Source organism: Lithobates pipiens, unplaced genomic scaffold, assembly GCF_037356315.1.
Source record: "Lithobates pipiens isolate NorthernLeopardFrog02 unplaced genomic scaffold, aLitPip1_a1.2 Scaffold_16, whole genome shotgun sequence".
In the NCBI taxonomy this organism is placed as follows: Eukaryota; Metazoa; Chordata; class Amphibia; order Anura; family Ranidae; genus Lithobates; species Lithobates pipiens.
The window spans coordinates 223,423,963-223,447,898 of NW_027507748.1; the positions used below are offsets into that span (position 1 = coordinate 223,423,963).

A 23,936-nucleotide genomic window follows, 5' to 3' on the forward strand; every position below is an offset into this window, starting at 1 on the left:
TAAAGAGGATCCCCCCATTATAAACAGGATGGCCCCCCCATTATAAACAGATAAACAGAGAATGGGCCCCCCATTATAAACAGGATGGCCCCCCATAATAAACAGAGGATGGGCCCCCCCATAATAAACAGAGGCTGGCCCCGTGTCAGACAATGGAAGGAGAAGGTACAAAGTTTAAGGAGAAGAAGGGAAGGGCAGTGTGCTGCTGCCATGGCAATGAAAGGGTCCCCCATCACAAAGTCATCTGCTAGTAAAGGAATGCTAAATAAGTAGGAGGACTTCCTGCACAGGGGACACAAGTAACGGTCCTCCATGGAGGGGACCCCGGGCTCTGGGTGCGGTTATAGAAAGTTAGGGAAGAGAAGTACCACTATGAAGTGGGGGTGGGTACCCCTCCATACATAAAGAACTTACCGTCCAGCCTGCAGAGGAGCAGCCAAGCCAGGGCACAGCAGGGGAAGGGCAGTCCGTGGGCTCCTCGGTGTACCATGGTGCTGAGGGCAATGGAAACACAAGGCAGCTCCCAGTCCCAGCCTCACAATGCTCGGAGCATGGACGGGGAGGGGGGTGGTGGCTGCTGGGACGAGCCGACTGGGAGGGGCCAGCCTAGACAGAGGTCACCTCACAGCGCCCGGCCACCCCACTACACACCATGGGTGACCCCCCCTGACCCGCCACACCAACTGCACCCAAGTAGTCAGGGAAGAGCGAGCCGAGGTGGGAGCCTGCTGAGAGCCGAGCTCACGAATCCCCGGCACCCCTCTAGACGTGCAGCCTGACTCCTCCCTGCCGGCCGCTGGGTGGTGCCAACTTCACTTCTTCACCCACCGCACACACGCAGCCATAGCCAATCGGCTTCTAGCTTTGCTTTGCACTGCTTAGTTGACCGAGCTAAAGATTAAAGCTGATTGGTTGCTAGGTAGAACTCCAGTCACTGTAGACTTCTCAGTCCAAGGCTCGGGGATCACTTGTGCCGTGCTCGTATCGCTCGGCGTGCAGGAAAAGTGCTGATGTCATAAAATAAACAAAATAGGATCTTCTTTCTTTGTTTTTCTAAAAAAAAAAAAATCCATAAAAAAAAAATATTGAAACAAAAAACAAATATAGTGTTACCTACCCACTTGCCTTACAGGGCACTTTCACCCCTTCCTGCTCAGGTAAATTTTCGGCGCTGCCACGCTTTGAATGACATGCAACATCGTACCCAAATGACATTGTTATCATTTTTCGAGACAAATAGAACTTTCTTTGGTTGTATTTAATCACCACTGTTTTTTTTTCTTTTTTTGCTAAACAAATGGAAAAAGACCAACCATTTTGAATAATAATATTTTTTCTTCTTCACTGATGGGCACACTGATGAGGCTGCACTGATGGGCACTGGTGAGGCTCCACTGATGGGCACTTATGAGGCTGCACCAGAGGGCACTTATGAGGCTGGCACTGATGGGCACTGGTAAGGCTGGCACTGATGGGCACTTATGAGGCTGGCACTGTTGAGCACTGGTGAGGCTGAACTGATGAGCACTGGTGAGGCTGCACTGATGCTCACTGGTGAGGCTGACACTGATGGGCACTGATGATGTTTTACTGATGGGCACTGACGAGGCTGCACTGATGAGCACTGGTGAGGCTGACACTGATGGGCACTGGTGAGGCTGACACTGATGGGCACTGATGAGGTTTTACTGATGGGCACTGATGAGGCTGCACTAATGGACACTTATGAGGCTGACACTGTTCAGCACTGGTGAGGCTGACACTGATAGACACTGATGAGGCTGACACTGATGGGCACTGATGAGATTTTACTGATGGGCACTGATAAGGCTGCACTGGTGAGGCTTCACTGATGAGCACTGGTGAGGCTGATACTGATGGGCACTTATGAGGCTGCACCAGAGGGCACTTATGAGGCTGGCACTGATGGGCACTGGTAAGGCTGGCACTGATGGGCACTGATGAGGCTGCACTGATGGGCACTTATGAGGCTGCACTGATGGGCACTGGTGAGGCTGAACTGATGAGCACTGGTGAGGCTGCACTGATGGGCACTGATGAGCACTGGTGAGGAGGGCACTGATGAGGTTTTTCTGATGGGCACTGATGAGCACTGGTGAGGCTGACACTGATGGGCATTGGTGAGGCTGACACTGATGGGCACTGATGAGACTGACACTGATGGGCACTGATGAGGTTTTACTGATGGGCACTGATGAGGCTGCACTGATGGGCACATATGAGGCTGCACCAGAGGGCACTTATGAGGCTGGCACTGATGGGCACTGGTAAGGCTGGCACTGGTGAGGCTGCCCCATTGGGTGCTGGTGATGCTGGGACTGATGAAGCTGCACTGATGGGCACTTATGAGGCTGACATTGATAGGCACTGGTGAGGCTGCACTGATCAGCACTGGTGAGGCTGCCCTACTGGGCACTGGTGAGGCTGGCACTGATGAAGCTGCACTGATGGGCACTGATGAGGCTGCACTGATGGGCACTGATGATGAGGCACTGATAAGCTGCACTAATGAGCACTGATTGGAACCGATGGGGCTGCACTGATAATTAGGGAACTAATTTATGCTACATAACTAAGCTCCATTTCATGCTGAATAAACTAAATAATTAATGTATCTTAAATAGAAAACTATCTTTAGATAGATTTTTACTCCAAAAGCATTTCATTAAAATAAATCAGATTTAAATAAAAGAAATCAGATTTTTTTTTTTAAATCATCGATTTTTATCCACCCTGGTTTGATCCAAGCTTGGTTTTGGACTGAACGCTCATTCCTGTCCATCCTTCCCCATCCACCCCACACTAGTAGATTTTCAGATAAAAATATTCATATAAACATTTGTATGGTCAATTCTTTGTACATTTGATGAAGGGACAAATGTTGTTCTAAACTTACACTTTTTTTAACATTCCATTTTAAAATGAATGGAATTTCTGAACGAAAATCATATGCACTATCCAAAAAATGAATTTGAGCAAGAAAAGTTTTCCACCCTGTTCCTTAGATTTTTCCCATGAAAATGAATGTCCGACCCCGCTGATGATTAGAATATCGAATGAACCCAGAAAAAATACCCGGAAACAATTCCCATACATCATTTAAAGTGGTTCTAAAGCCTACATTTTTTTTGACCTTACTGCATTCCTTGCATTAAGGTACAAAATGTTTAGGCAGCAGTATGCCCCCTCATCCTCCCTTATACTTACCTGAGCCCTCACTCGACCCAGCAGTGTGCCTGTCTGTTTCAGCTCTCTCTTTTCTTCCTGCTCTCACAGGATCGGCTGAGAGCAGAAGAAGCCATTGGCTCCTGCTGCTGTGACGAGGGAGTGGGGGTTGGCAGGGCCGTCTTACTGAGCCGGCACCCCTGGGCATTGCCCAGGGGCCCCAGGTTCACCTAGGGACCCATCAGAGCCAGACAAATATAAATAGCAGTGGGGTAAGAGAGTCAGGCTTAGCGGGCACAGGCAGTCCGGGGGCCAGGCCGACATCAGGGGTGAACACTGTACAGCCCATACACTAGTAAGGACCCGAGCGTCTAGAAGTGCCCGGCTGTCTGGCAGGGATGAAAGAACACAGGGGCGGGTGCAGGAGGGCTCTGTGGCTGTGCTGGCTTTTGGAATGTGTGTGAGAGTCATTGAGCTGACAGCGGGCTCTATGCTGCCCCCTCTGGTAAATTCCTGCATGTGCACCCCTCAAGAGCTGGGAGTGGGACAAGGAACACCACATAACAAGTAAGGGCTCTTCTACAATTAAGGGAGGGGGTGTCTATGTACATGTGTGTGTGTATCTGTGTACATGTGTGTGTGTGTGTGTCTGTGTAGGTGTGTGTGTGTCTGTGTACATGTGTGTGTGTGTCTGTGTAGGTGTGTGTGTGTCTGTGTACATGTGTGTGTCTGTGTACATGTGTGTGCCTGTGTGTGTGTGTGTGTGGGGGGGTCTGTGTACATATGTGTGTGTGTGTGTGTGTGTGTGTGTGTGTGCCTGTATACATGTGTGTGTGTGTATGTGTGTGTGTGCCTGTGTATGTGTGTCTGTGTACGTGTGTGTGTCTGTGTACATGTGTATGTGTGTTTGTGCACATGTGTGTGTCATATATACACACGTGAGGAGGGCTCTCTCAGGGGTTTTTCATACCAAAGACATGTAGCAGAATGCCTTTTGGCCTACATTTATGAAGACATGTTTTAAATTTTTGTTATTTGATATGTTTCAGAGCAGAAAGTAGAAAATAGTGTACTTTAATTCTTAGGAGTAGGTGCGTATATTGGGCAGGCTTGTAGGGGGCCCCATAGCATTACTATGCCCAGGGGCCCATGATACTATTAAGATGGCCCTGGGGGTTGGGACTGTGCCGCAAAGTCTGTGTCTGTAGCCGCAGGCAGCACTGCTTGGGAGCGAGCCCATAGGTGCAGCACAACAGGAAGAGGAGGAGCCAGAAGCGTCAGGGAGGGACCCCCAAAGAGGAGGATCGAGGCTGCTCTGTGCAATTGCAGGTAAGTATAATATGTTTGTCATTTTAAAGAAATTTTAAAAATAGCATTTACAATCATTTTAAGCGGGGTATACAAAGATCGAAATTCAGTTGATTTAGCAGGAACTGGATGAATTTTGGTACATGTGTAGCTCTGTCTGTTCAACAGAAGCCAGACTTTGATAAGCGGCTGCAGCCAATGACGGCAGTGCTGATCTGTGTATTCTGATGGGAGAGAATACCCACTGTTAGATACAATAGCACAGCTAGGGAGATTCTTGCATTCACTTTGTTTGTGTGCATGTGGGGGCCTGTCAGGTTGTTTGTCGTTCGACCAAAAAAAAAAAAACCTCTGCGTTTTTACACAGTGTTAGGCCCTACTCCACAAATAGCTTGAGGTAGGAGTGTCAAAAAATGTATTGGCAGTGAAAGTTCTTCAGTACTTACATCATCTGTGTGGAGGTCAGTGGGAAATTGATACCGCTAGAGATGCGTAACCCACATACATTCCAATCTAATCCTTTTATAATCTAATCATTTAAATACTGCATCCATATCCGTACAAAAAAAAAAGTAGGCATTTTTCCAGGTTTCCTTTTCTTTAATGTCAAGCATTTTGCAAATTATTTCATGCAGTTGTAAAATGGGGTGTTGTATACTTCACTTATTGTTTTATCTATTCAATTTATTTATCTATTCGTTCTATAAAAAAAAAAAAAAATGAACAGAATAGGCATTTATTGGAAAGGATGGCAGTGTTGATTTTCATTATGATGTTTAATGATTTGAGCCACACTGGATAAAACAGCATGTGTGATGTGGCACATCAAAGGAAATTTCGAGCAAATACAACAGAAAGTTCTGATCAAACAAACAAAGGAAATTTGCGGCATTGGAAAGCTCTTGATAGGGTCATAAAAAGAACTAGAAAAGTGGCCCCATGGAATTGCCACCAAACTGTGGGACATAATTGAAGTCTATAGGAAAGCTCACCTACTTTTTCGTTCAACCCTGAGCAAAAAAAAAAAACTGACAACTCAGGTTTGAGCTGCTGTACAAACAATCTGATGTTAGTCCAGCGATCTCCCCTGCTGTGCTATTGTGTTCTAACAAAGGGAACCCCCCAATCAGAACACTCCGGTGCTGGTCGGCGGACCTTTTTTGGTCATACCCCTTCGATAGACGCCGGTCAGCTTCTGTCCGACTGACTGCAGTACATGATGCCACCCTACATTGGTCCCGTGTGTACTAGGCCTAATCTGCATAAAAAAGGGGGTTAGCTGCACTTTAGCTAAAGCACCCTAGGACTAGGATCATAAGTAAAAACTCGGAGGGTGTTGTGCTGATTCTTTCTGTTTTTTCAATCCCAGGTTTCAAGCTGCCTGTGGTTGCTGAGGAGAATTGTTTGTGCAGAACATCGGCTAGCTGTGAACGAAAAAAAAAAAAACATCCAATGATTGTATACCCTACAAGGGGTTTTAGGCAGCAAGGTGAAAATATTAGTCAATATTGTAAAAAATAGTTGTTTATTAGTAGTACCAAAGGGCATAACATGATGGTTTCTTTGCTATGATTGTATACCCTTACCTTTTTATACCCGTCACTGGGCGGGCTTCTTCCGTTACCTCAGGACTGTCAAATCTGTTTCCTCACCCACCCAACGCTTATTGTTTTGTTGTGGTTAAACTTTTTTGGGGGTAATATCACCCACTCCGTAGGTAGAAAATTGTATGTAACCCAGTTATTTCATAGGATTGTACACCCCATTAACAGCCAACAAACCATAACAACATACCTAAATAATAAAGCAAAACACACAATAAAGGGTGTGGGAAAACGTTAGTCCATGGCCCCTTTATTGTGTTTAAATCAATTTTACTTATGAAACTTTAAAGTGGTTGTAAACCCTAAAAAAAAAAAAAAAAAAGAAAGAAAGAAAAAATCTGCAAGTCAAAGGCATAATGAGCTAGTATGCATAGTATACTAGCTCATTATGAATTACTTACCTGAGATCGAAGCCCCCGCAGCGGTCTTTGTTCACTGCTCCTGTCAACATCACTCCTGGAGTTACTTCCGGGTATTGTGGGCTCCGGCACTGTGATTGGCCGGAGCCGCGATGACGTCACTCCCGCGCAGGAGCCGCTGGTAATGGCACAGTCTAACTGAAGTAACGGCACGTACGTACGGCACACATGCAAATACAGGGGATATCTCCTAAACTGTGGAGGTTTAGGAGATATCCAGTGTAGCTACAGGTAAGCCTAATTATAGGCTTACCTGTAGCAAAAAGTGGTTGTAAAGGATTTACAACCACTTTAACCTTTTATTAGCAAACAGAACCCCTGTTAACGGAGCAGACCAACATGCGTCACCACTGAGACCTAAGCAGCCATTTATTTCTTTATTATCACAGGTACTCCTATAGCACCACCACTTTACGCAGCACTATATACAGTATATTGTACATTCATATCAGTCCCTGCCCTCAAGAAAATTTACAATCAAAGGTCCCCACCTCACATTCATACATACGCATACTAGGGCAAGTTTAGAGAGGAGTCAATTTCCCTACCAGCATATCTGGTGTGGGAGGAAACTGGAGTACCTGGAGGAAATCCACGCAGGTACAAAGAGAACATGCAAACTGTAGGCAGGTAGTGCCGCTGTTGGGATTTGAACTGTTGACCCAGAAGTGTGCCACCACATAGCCACTGTGCTTATCAATATCTTATACCAACGAGTTTGCCAGCCACTGTCCACCCACAAAGTGGGCAACACTACTGTACCTCATAAAGTTTGACCAGCACAAGAGAAAAATAGGGCACAGGGGAGGGTAGGCAGGAGGGCAGGTCAAAGGAAGGATGACGATAATCCTGATATGAGTCCAGTTGACAGACCTATGGTAACTGCTGCCCAGTGACAGGGGGGTATATACAAATGAAAGGTAACACTCATTGGCTAGATGTTTGCCACCAAAACATTTGTCACCAATCCAGCACTCAGCTGACTGAGGATCTGCCCAGCAACCAAAGTAAATCTTCCTAGCAACAGCAGGCAGCTTGTCGCCTGAAACACAAAACAGAAAAAACAGCAAAGCCACCCCAGAGAGACTTAATCATCATATCCCTCTATTAAAGTGGGTATAAAGGCAAAAAAAGGCTTTTTTTTACCCTAATGCATTCTCTGCATTAAAGTGGAAGTAAACCCACTTTTTTAACTTTTACCTACAGGAAAGCCTATAATAAGGCTTACCTGTAGGTAAAAAAAATATCTCCTAAACCTGTACGGTTTAGGAGATATTCCCCTCGGTATGCGCCGCTGACTGCAGCGGCGCATGCGCACAAGGGGGTTCTCTCCGCGAAAATCCGGCAGCGCTCGTCCGGCCGGATTTAAATCTCCCGCGCGCATGCGTGGGAGTGACGATATCGCGGCTCCGGCCACTCACAGCGCCGGAGCCGCGATACCCGGAAGAGACGCCGAGGGAGCATGTCGGCTTCCTCGGCGTGGATCGGGCGAGATGTCGGGGCCTCGTTCTAAGGTAAGTATTTCATAATGAGCTAGTATGCGGTGCATACTAGCTCATTATGCCTTTTGCTTTGCAGGTTTAAAAAAAAAAAAAAAAAAAAATGCGGGTTTACTACCGCTTTAAGGTAATAAACACTTACCAGAGCCCAATCTTGATCCAGCTCTGTGCTGGTCTGGAGCAGCTCTTATCCTTTCTCTCTCTTCTCACAGGAGATTCAACAGTAGAGGCAGCCATTGGATCCTGCAGTTGCCAGTCAATACATGTGAGGAGGGAGCAGGGGGCAGGGTCAAGTCGTATCGTGTGCATCGATAGATGAACACAGCCTGGCTCGGGGTTGAGCCCACACGAGTGCCCCCATGAGGGGAAGGAGGAGCCAAGAGTGTCAGCAGACCCCAGAAGTGGAGGTTCAAGGCCGCTTTGTGTAAAGCCATTGCACAGAGCAGGTAAGTATGGCATCTTTGTTTTATATACAGTATATATATATATATATATATATATATATATATATATATATATATATATATATATATATATATATATATATATATATATATATATACATACAAAATTGAACCTTTATGTTCACTTCAAGAATATAATCAATTAAAAACAAAATTGATGTTAGGGTGACAATCCCATGGGGCCATCATGCACACTGGCAAGCCCGTGTTTATATACAGTGCCTTGAAAAAGTATTCATACCCCACTCACATTTTCCACATTTTGTCATGTTACAACCAAAAACGTAGCACATAAAGTGGCACCTATTTGTGAAGTGAACGGAAAATGATAAATTGTTTTCAAAATCTTTTACAAATAAATATCTGAAAAGTGTGGCATGCATGTTTATTCAGCCCCATTCACTCTGATACCCCTAACTAAAATCTAGTGCCTTCAGAAGTCACCTAATTAGTAAATAAAGTCAACCTGTGTACAATTTAATCTCAGTATAAATACAGTTGTTCTGTGAAGTCTTCAGAGGTTTGGTAGAGAACCTTTGTGAACAAACTTTAAAGCAGGGTTAGGTTATAAAAAATATCCCACACTTTGAACATCTCATGGTGCACTGTCCAATCCATCATCCGAAAATTGAAAGAGTATGGCACAACTGCAAACCTACCAAGACATGGCTGTCCACCTAAACTGGGAGGCTGGGCAAGGAGAGCATTAATCAGAGAAGCTGCCAAGAGGCCCATGGTAACTCTGGAGGAGCTGCAGAGATCTACAGCTCAGGTGGGAGAATCTGTCCACAGAACAACTATTAGTCGTGCAATCCACAAATTGGGCCTTTATGGAAGAGTGGCAAGAAGAAAGCCATTGTTGAAAGAAAGCTATAAGAAGTCCCATTTGCAGTTTGTGAGAAACCATGTGGGGGACACAGCAAACATGTGGAAGAAGGAGCTCTGGTCAGATAAGATCAAAATTGAACTTTTTGGCCTAAAAGCAAAACTCCATGTGTGGAGCAAAGCTAACACCGCACGTCACCCTGAACACACCATCCCCACTGTGAAACATGGTGGTGGCAGCATCATGTCGTGGGAATGCTTTTCTTCAGCAGGGACAGGGAAGCTGGTCAAAGTTGATGGGAAGATGGATGGAGCCAAACACAGGGCAATCTTAGAAGAAACCCTGTTGGAGTCTGCAAAAGACTTGAGGCTGGAGGTTCATCTTCCAGCAGGACAATGACCCTAAACATACAACCAGACCTACAATGGAATAGTTTAGATCAAAGCATATTCATGTGTTATAATGGCCCAGTCCAGACCTAAATCCAATTGGGAATCTGTGGCAAGATTTGAAAATTGCTGTTCACAGATGCTTTTCATCCAATCTGACAGAGCTTGAGCAATTTTGCAAAGAAAAATGGGCAAAAATGTCACTCTATAGATGTGAAAAGCTGATAAAGACATACCCAGAAAGACTTGCAGCTGTAATTGCAGCGAAAGGTAGTTCTACAAAGTATTGACTCAGAGGGGGCTCAATACTAATGCACGTCACACTTTTTTTAGATTTGATTGATTTGATTTGTAAAAAGTTTTGAAAACTATTTATCATTTTCCTTCCACTTTACAACTTTGTGTTGGTCTATCACATAAAATCCCAATAAGATACATTTACGTTTTTCGTTGTAACATGACAATATGTGGAAAGTTTCAAGGGGTATGAATACTTTTTAAAGGCACTGTAAGTGTATAATATAATGTATAGGACATTTGTAAATGCATATAAATACACATAATGAATTTCGATGGTGCCTTTAACACTGTGCATATACAGTACCTGTGTTTAAGTGTGCTCAGTTTTGCTGTGCTTAGCTTAGAGAAAATAGAAGTCCATGTGACTAGGATCCCATTGAACACTATAAATGTGGCATATAAACATGTCAGTAAAGCAGGAACATCTAAATGTAGGAAAAAGTGGTCTGGGAGGCATACAAGTTGTTTATATTGCCCAGTTCTCTTCTCCTGTGTTTAGAAAAGCTAATGAATGAGGCCTAAAGACAAATGTCAGGGACATTTACACATGATAAGCTGATTTTGGTAATATTAAAACAGAACTTTCCTCCCACTTTCGCTCAGATCACCTGAGACGGGCATGCTGAAAAACCAGCATCTGATGGGCATCCAATCAGTGCTGGCAGCCAATGGCTGCCAGTGCTGATCAGTGTGTTCTGGTGGGGGAGCAGTCCCCCATCAGAATACAATAGGCACAGCGGGGGATATCGCCATGCTAATATGGCTTGTGTTGGTACGGCTTTTGTTTTTATTCAGCCCGCAGCGATGAATGAAAAAAAAAAAACTTCTTGTGTGTACCCAGCTTAACTCAAATTCATACATACACATACAATTTTGACAGGAGCCAATTAACCTATCAGCTTGTCTTTAGAGTGTGGGAGGAAACCGGAGTACCTGAAGAAACCCACGCATGCAGGGGGAGGACATTTTGTAGTCGAAAAAGGAAAAGGAACAGAGGGTGCACCAGCCTAGTGCATTACCTTTGCAACACTTTATTATTGCAAGAAGTTTAAAAAATACTCACAAAATAGTGATAAAACCAAGCAAAATATAGAGTCCACCATTTGTTCCATCCAGCAAATTCCGCTAGCCAATAACAGTTGAATGAATGAATGAATGAAGAGTCCAAAGAAAGCTGACGTGTTTCGAGGGGTGTCCCCTCTTCTTCAAAGCCTTTCGAGACTATTTGGGTGGCTAGCCCAGTGAAGACCAATGTTTTCAATCAGCCACACAATCATTTCTCAAGCACAGGAGTGTTTGTTTTTCTTCCATGTTGTAGTGCCGTGTCTGTGATTCAAACCGACGACCCCAGTGCTGAGCAAAGTATCTCAGTGCTGCCAATTGATGCAAAAGAATCAATATTCTGCCCTGGCTAATCTACTCAGTTTGATTGACTGTGATTGAAATTGAGTCTAAATCAATTATAAGGGAAGTTATGGCTATTTGATTGTTTGCAGATACAATCGATCTGATTGAATAGCCCATCGATCGGATACAAAAAAATCGAAGCGTATGTGGCCACCATGAGACTCAAGTTGACCAAGTCTAAAACACAACAACCATACCACTATAGACAGTGTCTACCCACAAAGTGGGTCATGATACCCTATAGGGTTCAACCGCGACAGAAGAAAAACAATAAAATGGGGAAGAATTGGTCGGGGAAAGCGATGCAGTGGCAAGATGAAGCAGTAGGAAGATTCTCAGGTAATCGCTGACAGCTACCATAGGGATAAAAAATACTGTAAAAAGGGTATGGGCCACAGAGATTGGGCATCTGTTTTCCCGCCAAAACATATAACACCAATCCAGCGGTCAGTTGAATAGCAGCTCTGCTTAGTGATAGCCCGCAATCTGCCCAGCGACAGCATTTCTGCCCAGCGACAGCACTTCTGCCCGGTAACTCCAAACAGCTTGGAACCTGAAGAGAAGCAGAAATAACCGGAAAGCAGCCCAGAGATTTTATCAAAGACATCTATAGTGAATATGAAAACAGGTTGATAGAAGCGACAAGCCCATCAGACTACTTCCTTATTCATTCTGTAGCCCTAACTATCTATGGCAAATACCTACATTTTTAGGAATAGTGTTGAAAACTTGTGTCTGCACTTACAAACTATCTGACAAAAAAAACAAACACATTGCTGTTAAAAGTTTTCAACAGCCCTATGATACTGAGAACCTCCCAACTTTACGCCCATCACATAAGGATATATCAAGTGTCCACAGAGCTGCAAGGAAGCATAACATCATTTTTAGGCCTAAAAAATACTGGGCCTAAAAAATCTACTTTTTTTTTTCAGCCCATAAAAGCCCCTCCATAATAAACTATGTATTGCACACATACATAAACATTAAAGGCATATTAGAAGAGGAGAGTTTAGAGGTAGAAAAAAAAAAAACAACAACATCAAAATGCACTGAAGATAAGAAAAAACTTTGAACACACATATACAGATGTAAACACATCTAAATGCTAGACACGTATTGGCAAGTTTGAGCATTTAAATATTCAGTTTGCCAAAATAAATTGATATTCTGCCCAATGTTATCCATTCATACCCAAGCGCCTAAATGCATATGCAGTATACAGGTTTAGATGCGTTTTTTTTAAGCAGCTTTTCTCCTGCCAGGAGTTCTGGCGTTTGCAGAAAAAAAGCAAACACCCCGTGTGCTTGAGGCCTTGAAGTGGTTCTAAAGGCAGAAGGTTTAGATAAAAAAAGCCCAGCCCCCCTAATATTCACCTGCGCCCCATCTCAATCCAGCGATGTTGCGCGAGTCTTGGCTGTCCGGGTCTCTCCCTCAGCATTGGCTGAGACAGCAGCGGGCGCCATTTGCTCCTGTTGCTATCAAAGTCAGTGAGCCAATGAGGAGAGAGCGGGGAGGAGCCGAGACGCGGCTCCATGTCTAAATGGCAGCGACTCGGCTTGGGTGCCGCCATAGCAAGCTGCTTGCTGTGTGGCCACTTGGCAGGAGGGAGGGGCCCGCGAGCGCCAGCGAGGGACCCTAGAAGAGGATTGGAGCTGTTCTGTGTAAAACCACTGCGCAGAGCAGGTAAGTATAACATATTTGTTATTTTTAAACAAAAAAAACAAGACTTTATTATCACTTTAAAGTGGTTGTAAACATACCCACTAAAGCAGCCATTATCAACTAGGGTTCCGTGGAACCCTGGGGTTCCTCCAGAGGTTGCTAGGAGTTCCTTGAGCTGTGGCTGATAAACCACCTGTTTGATGATGCCTACAGAGTTCAAGGTTCAACACCACTTGGCAAAGCCAGCAGCATGACACCAAATATTTTTTTAGCTGTCTTTAAGGGTGGCATTCTGAACACCACTTTAAGGGGACATTCTTCCAGTATCAACTCCACCAATATCAGGACTCAGAAGCATTGTTTCTATTGAGCCCTGATGATTTGGTTTTAGGTTTCTCGACACATGAAAATCACTTTTTGGGGTTCCTCTAGGGTTAAAAGGTTGAGAAAGACTGCACTAAGGGGACTATCATCAGGTGATACACAGAAAAAAAAAATCCTCCTACATAAGTTGTACCTATCTATCTGCAGTCTTCTCTTCTCAACATCCATTCAAAGTGCTGAATTTATAAGCTTGTCTGAGAGTTCAGAACAAAAGGGGAGGGCTGAAGTTACACTCTGCAGGGCTCAGCGAGGAGAGCTCTGAGAGCTGATTGGAGCGAAGGGGCACAACCCCCTTCACACAGGAACCAAGGCTATCAATCTGCCTGAGGTCCCTCCCCTGCCACTATTTTTCTCTTGGTGTCAGGAAAAATTGTCAGAAGTGATTCATGCTGAGAGCAGAGGAACAAAGCATCAGACAGAAATGACACATAGGAGGAGATTTACTAAAACTTTAGCACTCTGGTGCAGCCGTGCATAGTAACCAATCAACTTCTAAGTTCAGCTTGTTTTATTAAGCTTTGACAATAAAACCTAGAAGCTGATTGGCTACTATGCACACATGCAACAGATTCTGTGTGTGCCTGCTATAGTACACACTTTAGAGGGATATGCTTTGTTCATATTTCACGTCTGAGGTTTACAGCCATAGATGGTTTGAAATTTGGCCGGTTCATCGGGGACCGTCTGAATTTTGATGGGCAGGCTGGTTGTACAGAAGTCCATCTCTTGATTGACTTTTTTACAGCCAGCCTTTCAGGTTTTTTTTCGCTTGATCAGTGCCGTCGTCTATACTGATCATTGTATTCTGCTGCCAGCTCTGTGGGAGGGATTCCCCCATCAACACTGAGTCTGTTGATGGAGGGATCTAATCATGCTTTACCGCTTGTTGAAAGGACAAAGATGCATCATCTACGGCCTACCTTAGACAGATTGTCTAAAGTTGGAGCGATCAGAGATAAAAGACAAATCTCTCATTTGATATAAGACAGGAGGGGAAAAGTGGACCTGTGCCCCATCGTGTGGTCGCCAGGGTAGTGCAGGAAACATACACATCTAAAGGGATTGTAGGGATGCCATGTTTGATCTCACACCAGACAGTACAAGAGGCAGCCAGTACACGATCAGAGTCCAAAGTGTGACAAGGCTGAATGAGCTAGTTCAATAAAATGAGGTATTCTCAGCACATTCCTCAGGAAACAGAACACTACCCATGACAGTACAATTTCTTCCATTAGAAATTTTCTAAGAACATAATAATGGGTGTATGAATATAGCATGTTCATCCCCCATAACTTCACCAGATTGGAATAACTTTCTTTGTGATTCTGAGAAATTGGGAGTTTCCATGGTAAAGTATGTGTAAACCCAACCACTACAAGGGATTGTATATCTAAAGCCAAAACATTTTATTATCTTTCTTTGTAAATGAATAATCTCCCGTGTAAGCCCCAGAATCCAGGCTTATAGAGAAACTAAGACTGACGCGTTTGAAGTCCAGGCTGGACGACATCCATGGATCCCACCATAGATACAGTGGAGCAGTGAGCGCAGCCACTATTTATTGAACTAAATGGACTTATGTCTTTTTTCAACCTGACTATCAAAGCTCCCTACTGTCCCTGATTTGGAGGGACTGTCCCTGATTTGGAAAAATGTCCCTCTGTCCCTCATTCCTCCTCATTTGTCCCTCATTTCTGTCTGATCCATATAGATGTACATAAAATGCACTTTTTATCTATCAAAAAGTGTTTTGCAGCACTAAACCTTTCATCTGATTTCTAAATTGCTGAATTTATAAATTCCAAAAGCCAATATAAAGGAATAGTAGTGGTAAAAAAAAAAAGCACTCTTGGATTTAACCAATCTTATTTTTTGTATAATTTTCCTCTAAGGGGGCGTGACAAGAGGCGTGTCCTATGCCTGCATACTCTTGCTGATAGGTGTCCCTCATTCCCTTCTCAAAAAGTTGGGAGGTATGGACTATAACTATGTAACCCAGGGACAGAAATGTCCTAATGTTTAGATATACGGGGTGAAAATTAGAGCTTGCTTTTACTGGTTGCAAACAGGTCCATTTTTGCCCCTGACTTGCAGGAAAACAATGCCCTATACAACTTTGATAATGCTATTAAATTAGCTCAGTACCAATGGAAGCGGAAGTGTTGCAGAGCTTAATAAAAACACTAAAGTGCAGAGCAACTTTCCAACTTCCCAACCTAAGGGCTGGGGATGCACCGATACCACTTTTTTATAAGTATAAGTACTGATACTTTTTTTAGTACTACCGATTACCGATAACGAACTGTTTTGTTTTCACTTCAGCTGTCAGCAATGGTACAAAGCATTGAAAAGTTATTTACAAATAAAATAGATTTTATTTTTTATTTTGAGCTTTTCAATGTGAAGTGTGTAAATATATGTTAAAGTGGTGTTATTTAAAAAATAAATAAATAAACGTCAGCAGCTACAAATACTGCAGCTGCTGACTTTTAATAATTGGACGCTTACTTGTCCCAACGTCCAGCGATGCGAGGGATCGAAGCCCCGCTCGTTATTGTAACTGTGGGCGCCCGGCTGTGGCTTCACAGCCGGGCACCCACTGCGCATGCGTGAGCGGCGCCAGGTGATTGACACAATGTAGGGGGCAGAGCTGAGCCCTTCCTGTGCTGAGGGGAAGTGATGTCACGAGCCCAGGCACTGAAGGAGGCAGACTACGAGGGACCCCCTAGCAACAACCATTTAGAGGTGAGTTAAAAAAAATCCAAAGGTTTTATTTTTTTTATTTTTTTTAGGAACATTCCTGATTTTTTGTATTTAACTCCACTTTAATATATATTTAATATTCACTAATATTCACTAACAAAGCAAATGATAAAAAGTTTTAGTTGTTTATCGTTTATCAAATAGATGTGAAAAAAATAAAGCAGGAAAATAATTAAATGAAGGAGAATAAGTAGTTAATTAAGGCTGATTAGAGTAAATTAAGGGTTTATAAGGGGCTAAACAGATGAACATGTGTTCATCCCTTTGATCTGCAGATGAAGAAAGAGAAAGATTCAAAAAGAAACAATGTTTCTATTTATTTTAGTGTTTCAGCTGCTGAGCAATGTTGTTAATAAACATTGCTTTTTTTTTGACAGCTCCAGTTACTGGACTTTTTTAACACTTCAGCCGTCAACAGGGGAGAGCCAAGCCTGAAAGTATCGGTACATTTGCACAAGTACTGATACTTGTGCAGATACTCAGCATTGGCACCAATACTAGTATCGGTGCAACCCTACTAAGGGCAAATCACACATGTTTAAATAATAAAAAAAAAGAAACACATGCAGACCCTTTGAAAATGTGAGGCATGTTTTCAAAGTGTTTGCAAGTGTTCAATATGTGAGGGAAAAAAAAAAGGCAGCCGCTACGTCTAAGGACTAGTAAGCAGCAACATATTTCAAGTTTAGAAATGTCACTGGAACAGGAATAGAGGTTTCCAAAAGAAATACTTTTTGAGGTGACAACATTGTAAGGGAAGATTTCGAGAAATTAGGAATAGCAAATGAAGGGAAATCTATTTAATGGCACACAAGCAGAAAATATTTAACCATATCCCAGTCTATTGAAAAATAGTTTTTGCTTCCAGTATAGCTTACAGGAAGTGAGAAAGACATACATTATATTACCAAAAGTATTGGGATGCCTACCTTTACACGCACATGAACTTTAATGGCATCCCAGTCTTATGCCACGTACACACGATCGGAATTCTCGCCGGAAAAAGCTCTGATGGTTTTCCCAATGGAATTCCGACAGAATTCCGCTCAAGCTGTCTTGCCTACACACGGTCACACCAAATTCCGATTGTTTAGAACGCGGTGACATACAACACATGCGATGGGACTAGAAAAAGGAAGTTCAATAGCCAGTAGCTAATAGCTTCCGTCTCGTAGTTGAATCTGAGCATGTGTGATTTTTGGCGTGTCGGAATTGCATACACACGATCAGAATTTCCGATAGAAAGTTTTTCCGTCTGGAAAATTGAGAACATGCTATTAATTTTTGGCTGGAGGAAATTCGGACAGCTAAATTCTGATGGAGCATACACACGGTCGCATTTTCCAATGAAAAGCTCTCATCTGTCTTTTTCTGTCCGGAATTCCAATCGTGTGTACGCGGCATAAGTCCATAACGTTCAATATTGAGTTGGCTATAACAGCTTTAGCTCTTCTGGGAAGGCTGTCCACAAGGTTTAGGAGTGTGTCTATGGAAATATTTGACCATCTTTCCAGAAGCGCATTTGTGAGGTCAGGCACTGGTATTGGATGGGAAGGCCTGGCTCAAAGTCTCCGCTCTAATTCATCTCAAAGGTGTTCTCTCGGGTTGAGGTCAGGACTCTGTGCAGGTTAGTCAAGTTCCTCCACCCCAAACTCACTCATTCATGTCTTTATGGACCTTGCTTTGTGCACTGGTGCACAGTGATGTTGGAACAGGAAGGGCCATCCCCAAACTGTTCCCACAAAGTTGGGAGCATTAAATTGTCCAAAATTTCTTAGTATGCTGATGCCTTAAGAGTTCCCTTCACTGGAACTAAGGGGCCAAGCCTAACCCCTGAAAAACAACCCAACCCCACCCCATAAACCCCCCCCCCCCCCACCAAATGATTTGGACCAGTGTAAAATCTAAAAAACTAAATCTACATATATTGTAGGTCTCTTTAGGTAGGGTGGATGCTTGGTCCTTGGTGAGGCGGAGAGGTCAAGGCCGGCTTCCTTCCGGCTTCCTGATGCTTCCTGTCTTTGCCATGTAAGTAATTTGACAATTCTGTGCAGGTATTTCCTACTACCGTGAAATGCGTTGAGCTTTTACAGCTGTTGGAGTGCCACTGATACCAATGTTAACAATATATCTATTCATGTATCATTGTGATTATTTTATATGGTTGGATACAGTGGACTAATAGCTGTTAACCACTAGCTGACCAGCGCAAAACGATGTACGTCGGCACAATGGCACGGCTGGGCAAATGGGCACACAGATGCGTCCCCTTTAAATCGTGGCATTGTGCTCCGTGACCGTGCCCACCGGGGGCCTGCGATCGTGTCATGGAGTGGAAGAACGGGGAGATGCCTTTGTAAACAAGGCATTTCCCGTTCTGCCTAGTGACATGACAGGGATCTACTGATCGGGAGCAGTAATTGCTGTTATGTCAGTGGAAGCCCATCCCTCCCACGGTTAGAAAACCTCCCTAGGACACACTTAACTCCTTGCTCACCCCCTAGTGTTTAACCCCTTCCCTGCCATTGTCATTTACACAGAAATCAGTGCATTTTTATAGCACTGATCGCTGAATAAATGACGACGGTCCCAAAATGGTGTCAAAAGTGTCCGATGTGTCCGCCATAATGTTGCAGTCACGATAAAAATCACAGATTGCCGCCATTACTAATAAAAAAAAAAGAATAATAAAAATGCTATAAATCTATCCCCTATTTTATAGAAGCTATAACTTTTGCACAAACCAATCAATATATGCTTATTGCAATTTTTTTTTACCAAAAATATGTAGAAGAATACATATCGGCCTAAACTGAGAAAAAAAAGTTTATAGATTTTTTGGGGATATTTATTGTAGCAAAAAGTCAAAAATATAACTTTTTAAAAAAAAATGTTGCTCTTTTTCTGTTTATTTGTTTATAGCGCAAAAAATAAAAACCGCAGAGGTGATCAATTTATGGGAAAAAAAGGACATCAATTTTATTTGGGTGCAACATAGCATGACTGCGCATTTGTCAGTTCAAGCGAAGCAGTGCCGTATCGCAAAAAGTGCTCTGGTCAGGGAGGGGGTAAATCCATCCGGGGCTGAAGTGGTTAATGTCTGTCTTTTTATATGCATATCCTTCATTGGAATGATTTTTTAAGTTTTTGTATGCAATAAAATGTAAACTTTTTAAATCCATGTCTGTTTATTCCTAAAATGGCCTACCACTGTTAAAGTCCCGCATTTCGTTATTCATTGTTTATCATTCCTTAGTCTGGGGTGTGGTGCGAACTGTATCCATTTGCATAATATTCATATTCGCATATATCTGTACTTACTGGCTCCTGATGACATCAGCACTGTTCAGCCAACCACAGTGCAGCAAGATTGGGAGCCTGAGCTACAGTATTTGAGCATCACAGCCCATTTAAAGCACTGGCTCTGGCTGGTGTAAGAGGGTTAATTTTTAAGTTGAGTTTTTGTTGATATACTCATTTTCCTCATAACATGTAGTGTTATCTGTGTTTTTCTTACAAAGTTGGGCATCATCCAAACTTACTTTGTCAAAGGCCATACTTATGTTTGGGAACAAAAGATTACAACAGTTACTGGTAAAGTGTTTGTAAATCTAAAACTTTTGAGTAGAGTAGGGAATAGTTAAAGCTGAACGCTTACCTTCAGTCTTGTACAGTTGTACTGACTCCTGTCCTGCACTGAAATTATTTACTCTGATTTCACTGCACATTGTGAACCCCTCCCAGTGTGCATTAGAAGCTGCAGTCAGTCAGAGCCTCATTTCCTGGCTGTAGGAAGTCCAGTATCATCTAGCACTTTGCTTCCCAGCCCTAAAGTGATTGTAAAGTCTCATTTTTGTAGTGGTTTTGCACGGGGCAGCCCAGATCCTCCTTTTCTTGGGTCCCTCTTCAACTCTCATGGCCTCTCCTCGCTGTCGAGTGCCCCCACAGCAAGCAGCTTGCTATGGGGGCACCCGAACCGAGACACAGCTTCCTGTATCCATTCAGACATGGAGCCCCGTTTTGGCTCCACCCCCTCTCTCTTCTAATTAGCTAACTGACTTTGATTGACAGCAGCGGGAGCCAGTGGTACCGCTGGTGTGTTTCAGCCAATAAGAAGGGGAGTCACGGACGGCCGAGAAACTTGTAGACATCGCTGAAGACAGATGGGGCTCAGGTAAGTAGTAGGGGGTGCTGGGGCAGCTGCTGCACACAGAAGGCATTACAATAAAAAACATGCTGACTTTACAACAACTTTAAGGCTGGGTTCACACCGCTGCGGGGGGAGAACCGGATGTGATTCGCACAGCAAATCACATCCGATCTCCGTAGCACTGCGAGTTCAGCCATACAGATAGTATGGCTGAACTCGCAGCTGTCCCGCAGCAAACTCGCACAGGACCCTTTTTTGGGTCCGCAACGGAATCGGATCGCATGGGGGTTCACACCATGCGATCCGATTCCTGTGCGAGTCGGCAGATCGCACTGCGATATGCCGACGGATCTGGGGGTGTCATTAACATAACATTGACACCCCCAGCCGTCCCCATAGGGCAGTGTGAACTGCCGGCGGGAGGTGAGCGATGCGGGAAAACGCCGCGGATTCGCGGCGTTCCCGCATCGCAATAGTGTGAACCTAGCCTAAAGCTGAATTCCAGGTATGGCTATTTTTGCCCTGCTGCTTAGTGAATCATTGAGGTCAGTGGCATTGCTATGGGGGTGCGGGGGGTGCGGCCAGCACCTGGGTGACACCAGGCTCACCTCAGACTGGCACCGCATTGAGTACGGCGCATATCGGTGGCTCCCTTCTTCCCTTCCCCACGATGTGTGGTGAGAGAGAGTGGGGGAAGGAGGGAGGGAGGCAGAGAGACAGGGTGCCCTGGTCCGACTTCGATCTTCCATCACATTCTCACATGCCGTGGCCACAATCACATGTCTGTCCCCGCCAGCTGAACTCACTGCAGACCAGACTGTAGCCCCCTCCTCCTCGGCTTTGACGTTTCAAGTACATAGGCTGGGAAGAGCCGAGGAAGAGGGGCACCACGCTACAGCACCTGCCCTAAGGTATGTAGTAACGGAAGTATTATGCTGAGGAGGGGGACATGGTAATTGGGGGGGAGGGCATTGGCAGGTAACAATTATGCTGCTAAGAGTGATTTTAGAGGGGAGATTTAGAGGAGAGGTGCTAGGGGGTGCTTTTTGGGGGTTAAAGAGGACTTGTGCTAGAAGAAGAAGGGGGGGCAGATTTGAAGTTTGACCCCCCCAGCACAATTCCTCTCCCCTTACAATGCACCCTCTAGCACATAACCTCTACCCCCCCAAATCAGAGATCCCATCCCGGCTCCATCCACCCCCTGATCCCATCCCTGCTCCATCCACCCCCCCAGATCCCATACCAGCTCCATACACCTCCCCCCAATCCCATCCCAGCTCCATCCACCACCCTGATCCCATCCTGGCTCCATCCACCTCCCCTTGATACCATCCCGCTCCATCCACCCCCCAGATCCCTTCCTGGCTCCATCCACCTCCCCCCAATCCCATTCGGGCTCCATCCACCTCCCTCGAATCCCACCCTGCCTCCATCCACTCCCAGATCCCATCCCTGCTCCATCCTCCCCCACCCCAGATCCCATGCCGGCTCCATACACCTCCCCCTGATCCCATCCCAGCTCCATCCACCCCCCTCCCGATGCCATCCTTGCTCCATCCACCTCCCCTTGATACCATCCCGGCTCCATCTACCCCCGGATCCCATCCTGGCTTCAAACCTCTCACCCACCCCAATCCCATTCTGGCTCCATACAGCTCCCCCGATCTCATTCTGACTCCATACATTCCACAATCCCAACCCAGCTCCATCCATTGTGGCAGGTTAAGCAGCTCCAATGCACTAGTCTGCTTGGTGCCAGGGGGGAGGGGGGGGGATACCATGTTTTACTGGGTGACACCAACCCTAGTGATGCCATTTATTGAGGTCATTCGCACAGGCGTCATTCAGGGGACACTTCATTTCCACAATAATTGCAAAACGTTCTCTAATTGGAGGAGGTGGGGACCATGACGTTACCATCTCACCTCTCCACATTACCCATTTAGAGAATGCTTGGCATTTACAAATTTGGAAAGGTTTTATTTATAAACATTATTAGCTTATTGATGGAGAGAAAAGGAGGAACCAAGGAGGGAGAGAAAACATGCAGATTAAACTTCAACTTTAGGACAACTTTCACTTTTTACATCTTCCCTTTTACTTTTTGCCCAGAAACACAGCAGAGATCTCTCCAAAGTAAAAGGATGTCACCCTGTTAGACAGTTGTCAGGGGAACAAGCTTACTCATTGAAGGATATTCCCTCACCTCCTGTTCCTATGGAAACTCAATTTTGGATTTCCCACAACTCTCTGCCACCAGGACCAGAATCTTGCCATTAAGGACATGGCAATAAATATCATTTTACCCAAAACTAAAAAAAAAAAAAAAAAAAGTTTTAGCTTTACACATTTCAAATCTTATGTAAACCTGCCATGAATTAAATACTTGGGCTGCTATTGCAGACCTACTTTTGAAAATACTAGGTGTACAGTTGTCATAAAAATCCTCCAGCTTCGGTGATGTAGCTACTGAGCTGCAGCAAGCAGGCAGAAAATCTGAATTCATGATCCGCATATGATTTATCAAAGAAGTGTATTTTCCATTTAAAGTATGTGTATAGGCAACAGAAACATATGTACGCATAGATAGCACACATTTTGCAGATAAATAACTTTTTTCCTGGTTAAACATGACCCCCTTAACCTTCGCGTCATACATTTGTGGCACCCTCTAGTGTGCTATTAGTTTAGTGCAGGCAAATTTATGACTCATGGTAAGTGTGAGTCTGGAATCTGGGTAAGGGTTTATTGCAGGTCTGGCTGGATGACTCATACAGGCGGGTCTCTGGTTCCTCTCCCTGGATTAGTGGGTCAGAAGTGCTGATCTGCATACTTGAGGGAACTTGGCCAATCCCCAGGCAGAATGCTCTGGTAGGATGGCTGAGTAAGCCCTTATATATGGATGACTCACTCCAGCAGGGGAGTTGGGTGGAAGATGTACTGAGGAGGCTGACAGTGGCCTAGGAGCGATCTTCTAGGTCTGGGGGGGGGGGGGGGGTCCTTATCTCCAGGCTGGGCTCAGGACTGGCTTGAGAAGACCCTTACAGCATCACGGTTTGTCTAGGAGTCTAGCCTGAGAGCATATCTAGCCCATACAAATTCAGTTTACAATTCCACCCCCTGGCCCTTCCCCCCGTTCTGTTCACCCTCTCTATATATGGCCCTGTGTAGTGTTAACACTATGTCTGTTGAAAAAGGAGCACGGCTTGCCAGTACATCGCAGAGTGCATGCCCAAGAAACGCATCCACATCTGGTGACGTCATCCCCTACAGCCAGCTGTCTACTGCGCCTCACTCCTTTTCCTGATTTTGGCTTCCGGAGCCGGCTTATCCATGCAGCGACGCACATCTCATCGACAAGACCGTACTGACGGAGGAAAAGAAGGCTCAGGATCCAGGATCGCCATCCTGACATTTCAGTCTTTATACCATAATGCCTGTCACATTTTGCTCAAATGTGAGTTGACTACTATATGTTCATTAAAGCTGGCTTTAAACGTCTGCACCCAGAGGCGCTTCTCTCCTTGTTTTCCTGGAACTTGCACCAACAGTTCAGCTGCTGATCAGTGGCA

The 23,936-nt window shown here is 44.6% G+C and overlaps 1 protein-coding gene across 2 annotated transcripts in view; it reads right to left on the reverse strand.

The window, feature by feature from the left end:
• NECTIN3 (nectin cell adhesion molecule 3) overlaps positions 1-778 on the reverse strand; it is a 182,555-nt gene extending 181,777 nt beyond the window's left edge. The window contains exon 1 of one of the 2 annotated variants that reach the window (XM_077481120.1): positions 415-778. In XM_077481120.1, the coding sequence (XP_077337246.1) occupies positions 415-490 (76 nt within the window). In that variant the 5' untranslated portion in view covers positions 491-778. The remainder of the gene's footprint in view (positions 1-414) is intronic. The other variant, XM_077481119.1, reaches the window with a different exon arrangement.
• Between the last annotated feature and the right edge of the window lie 23,158 nt (positions 779-23,936).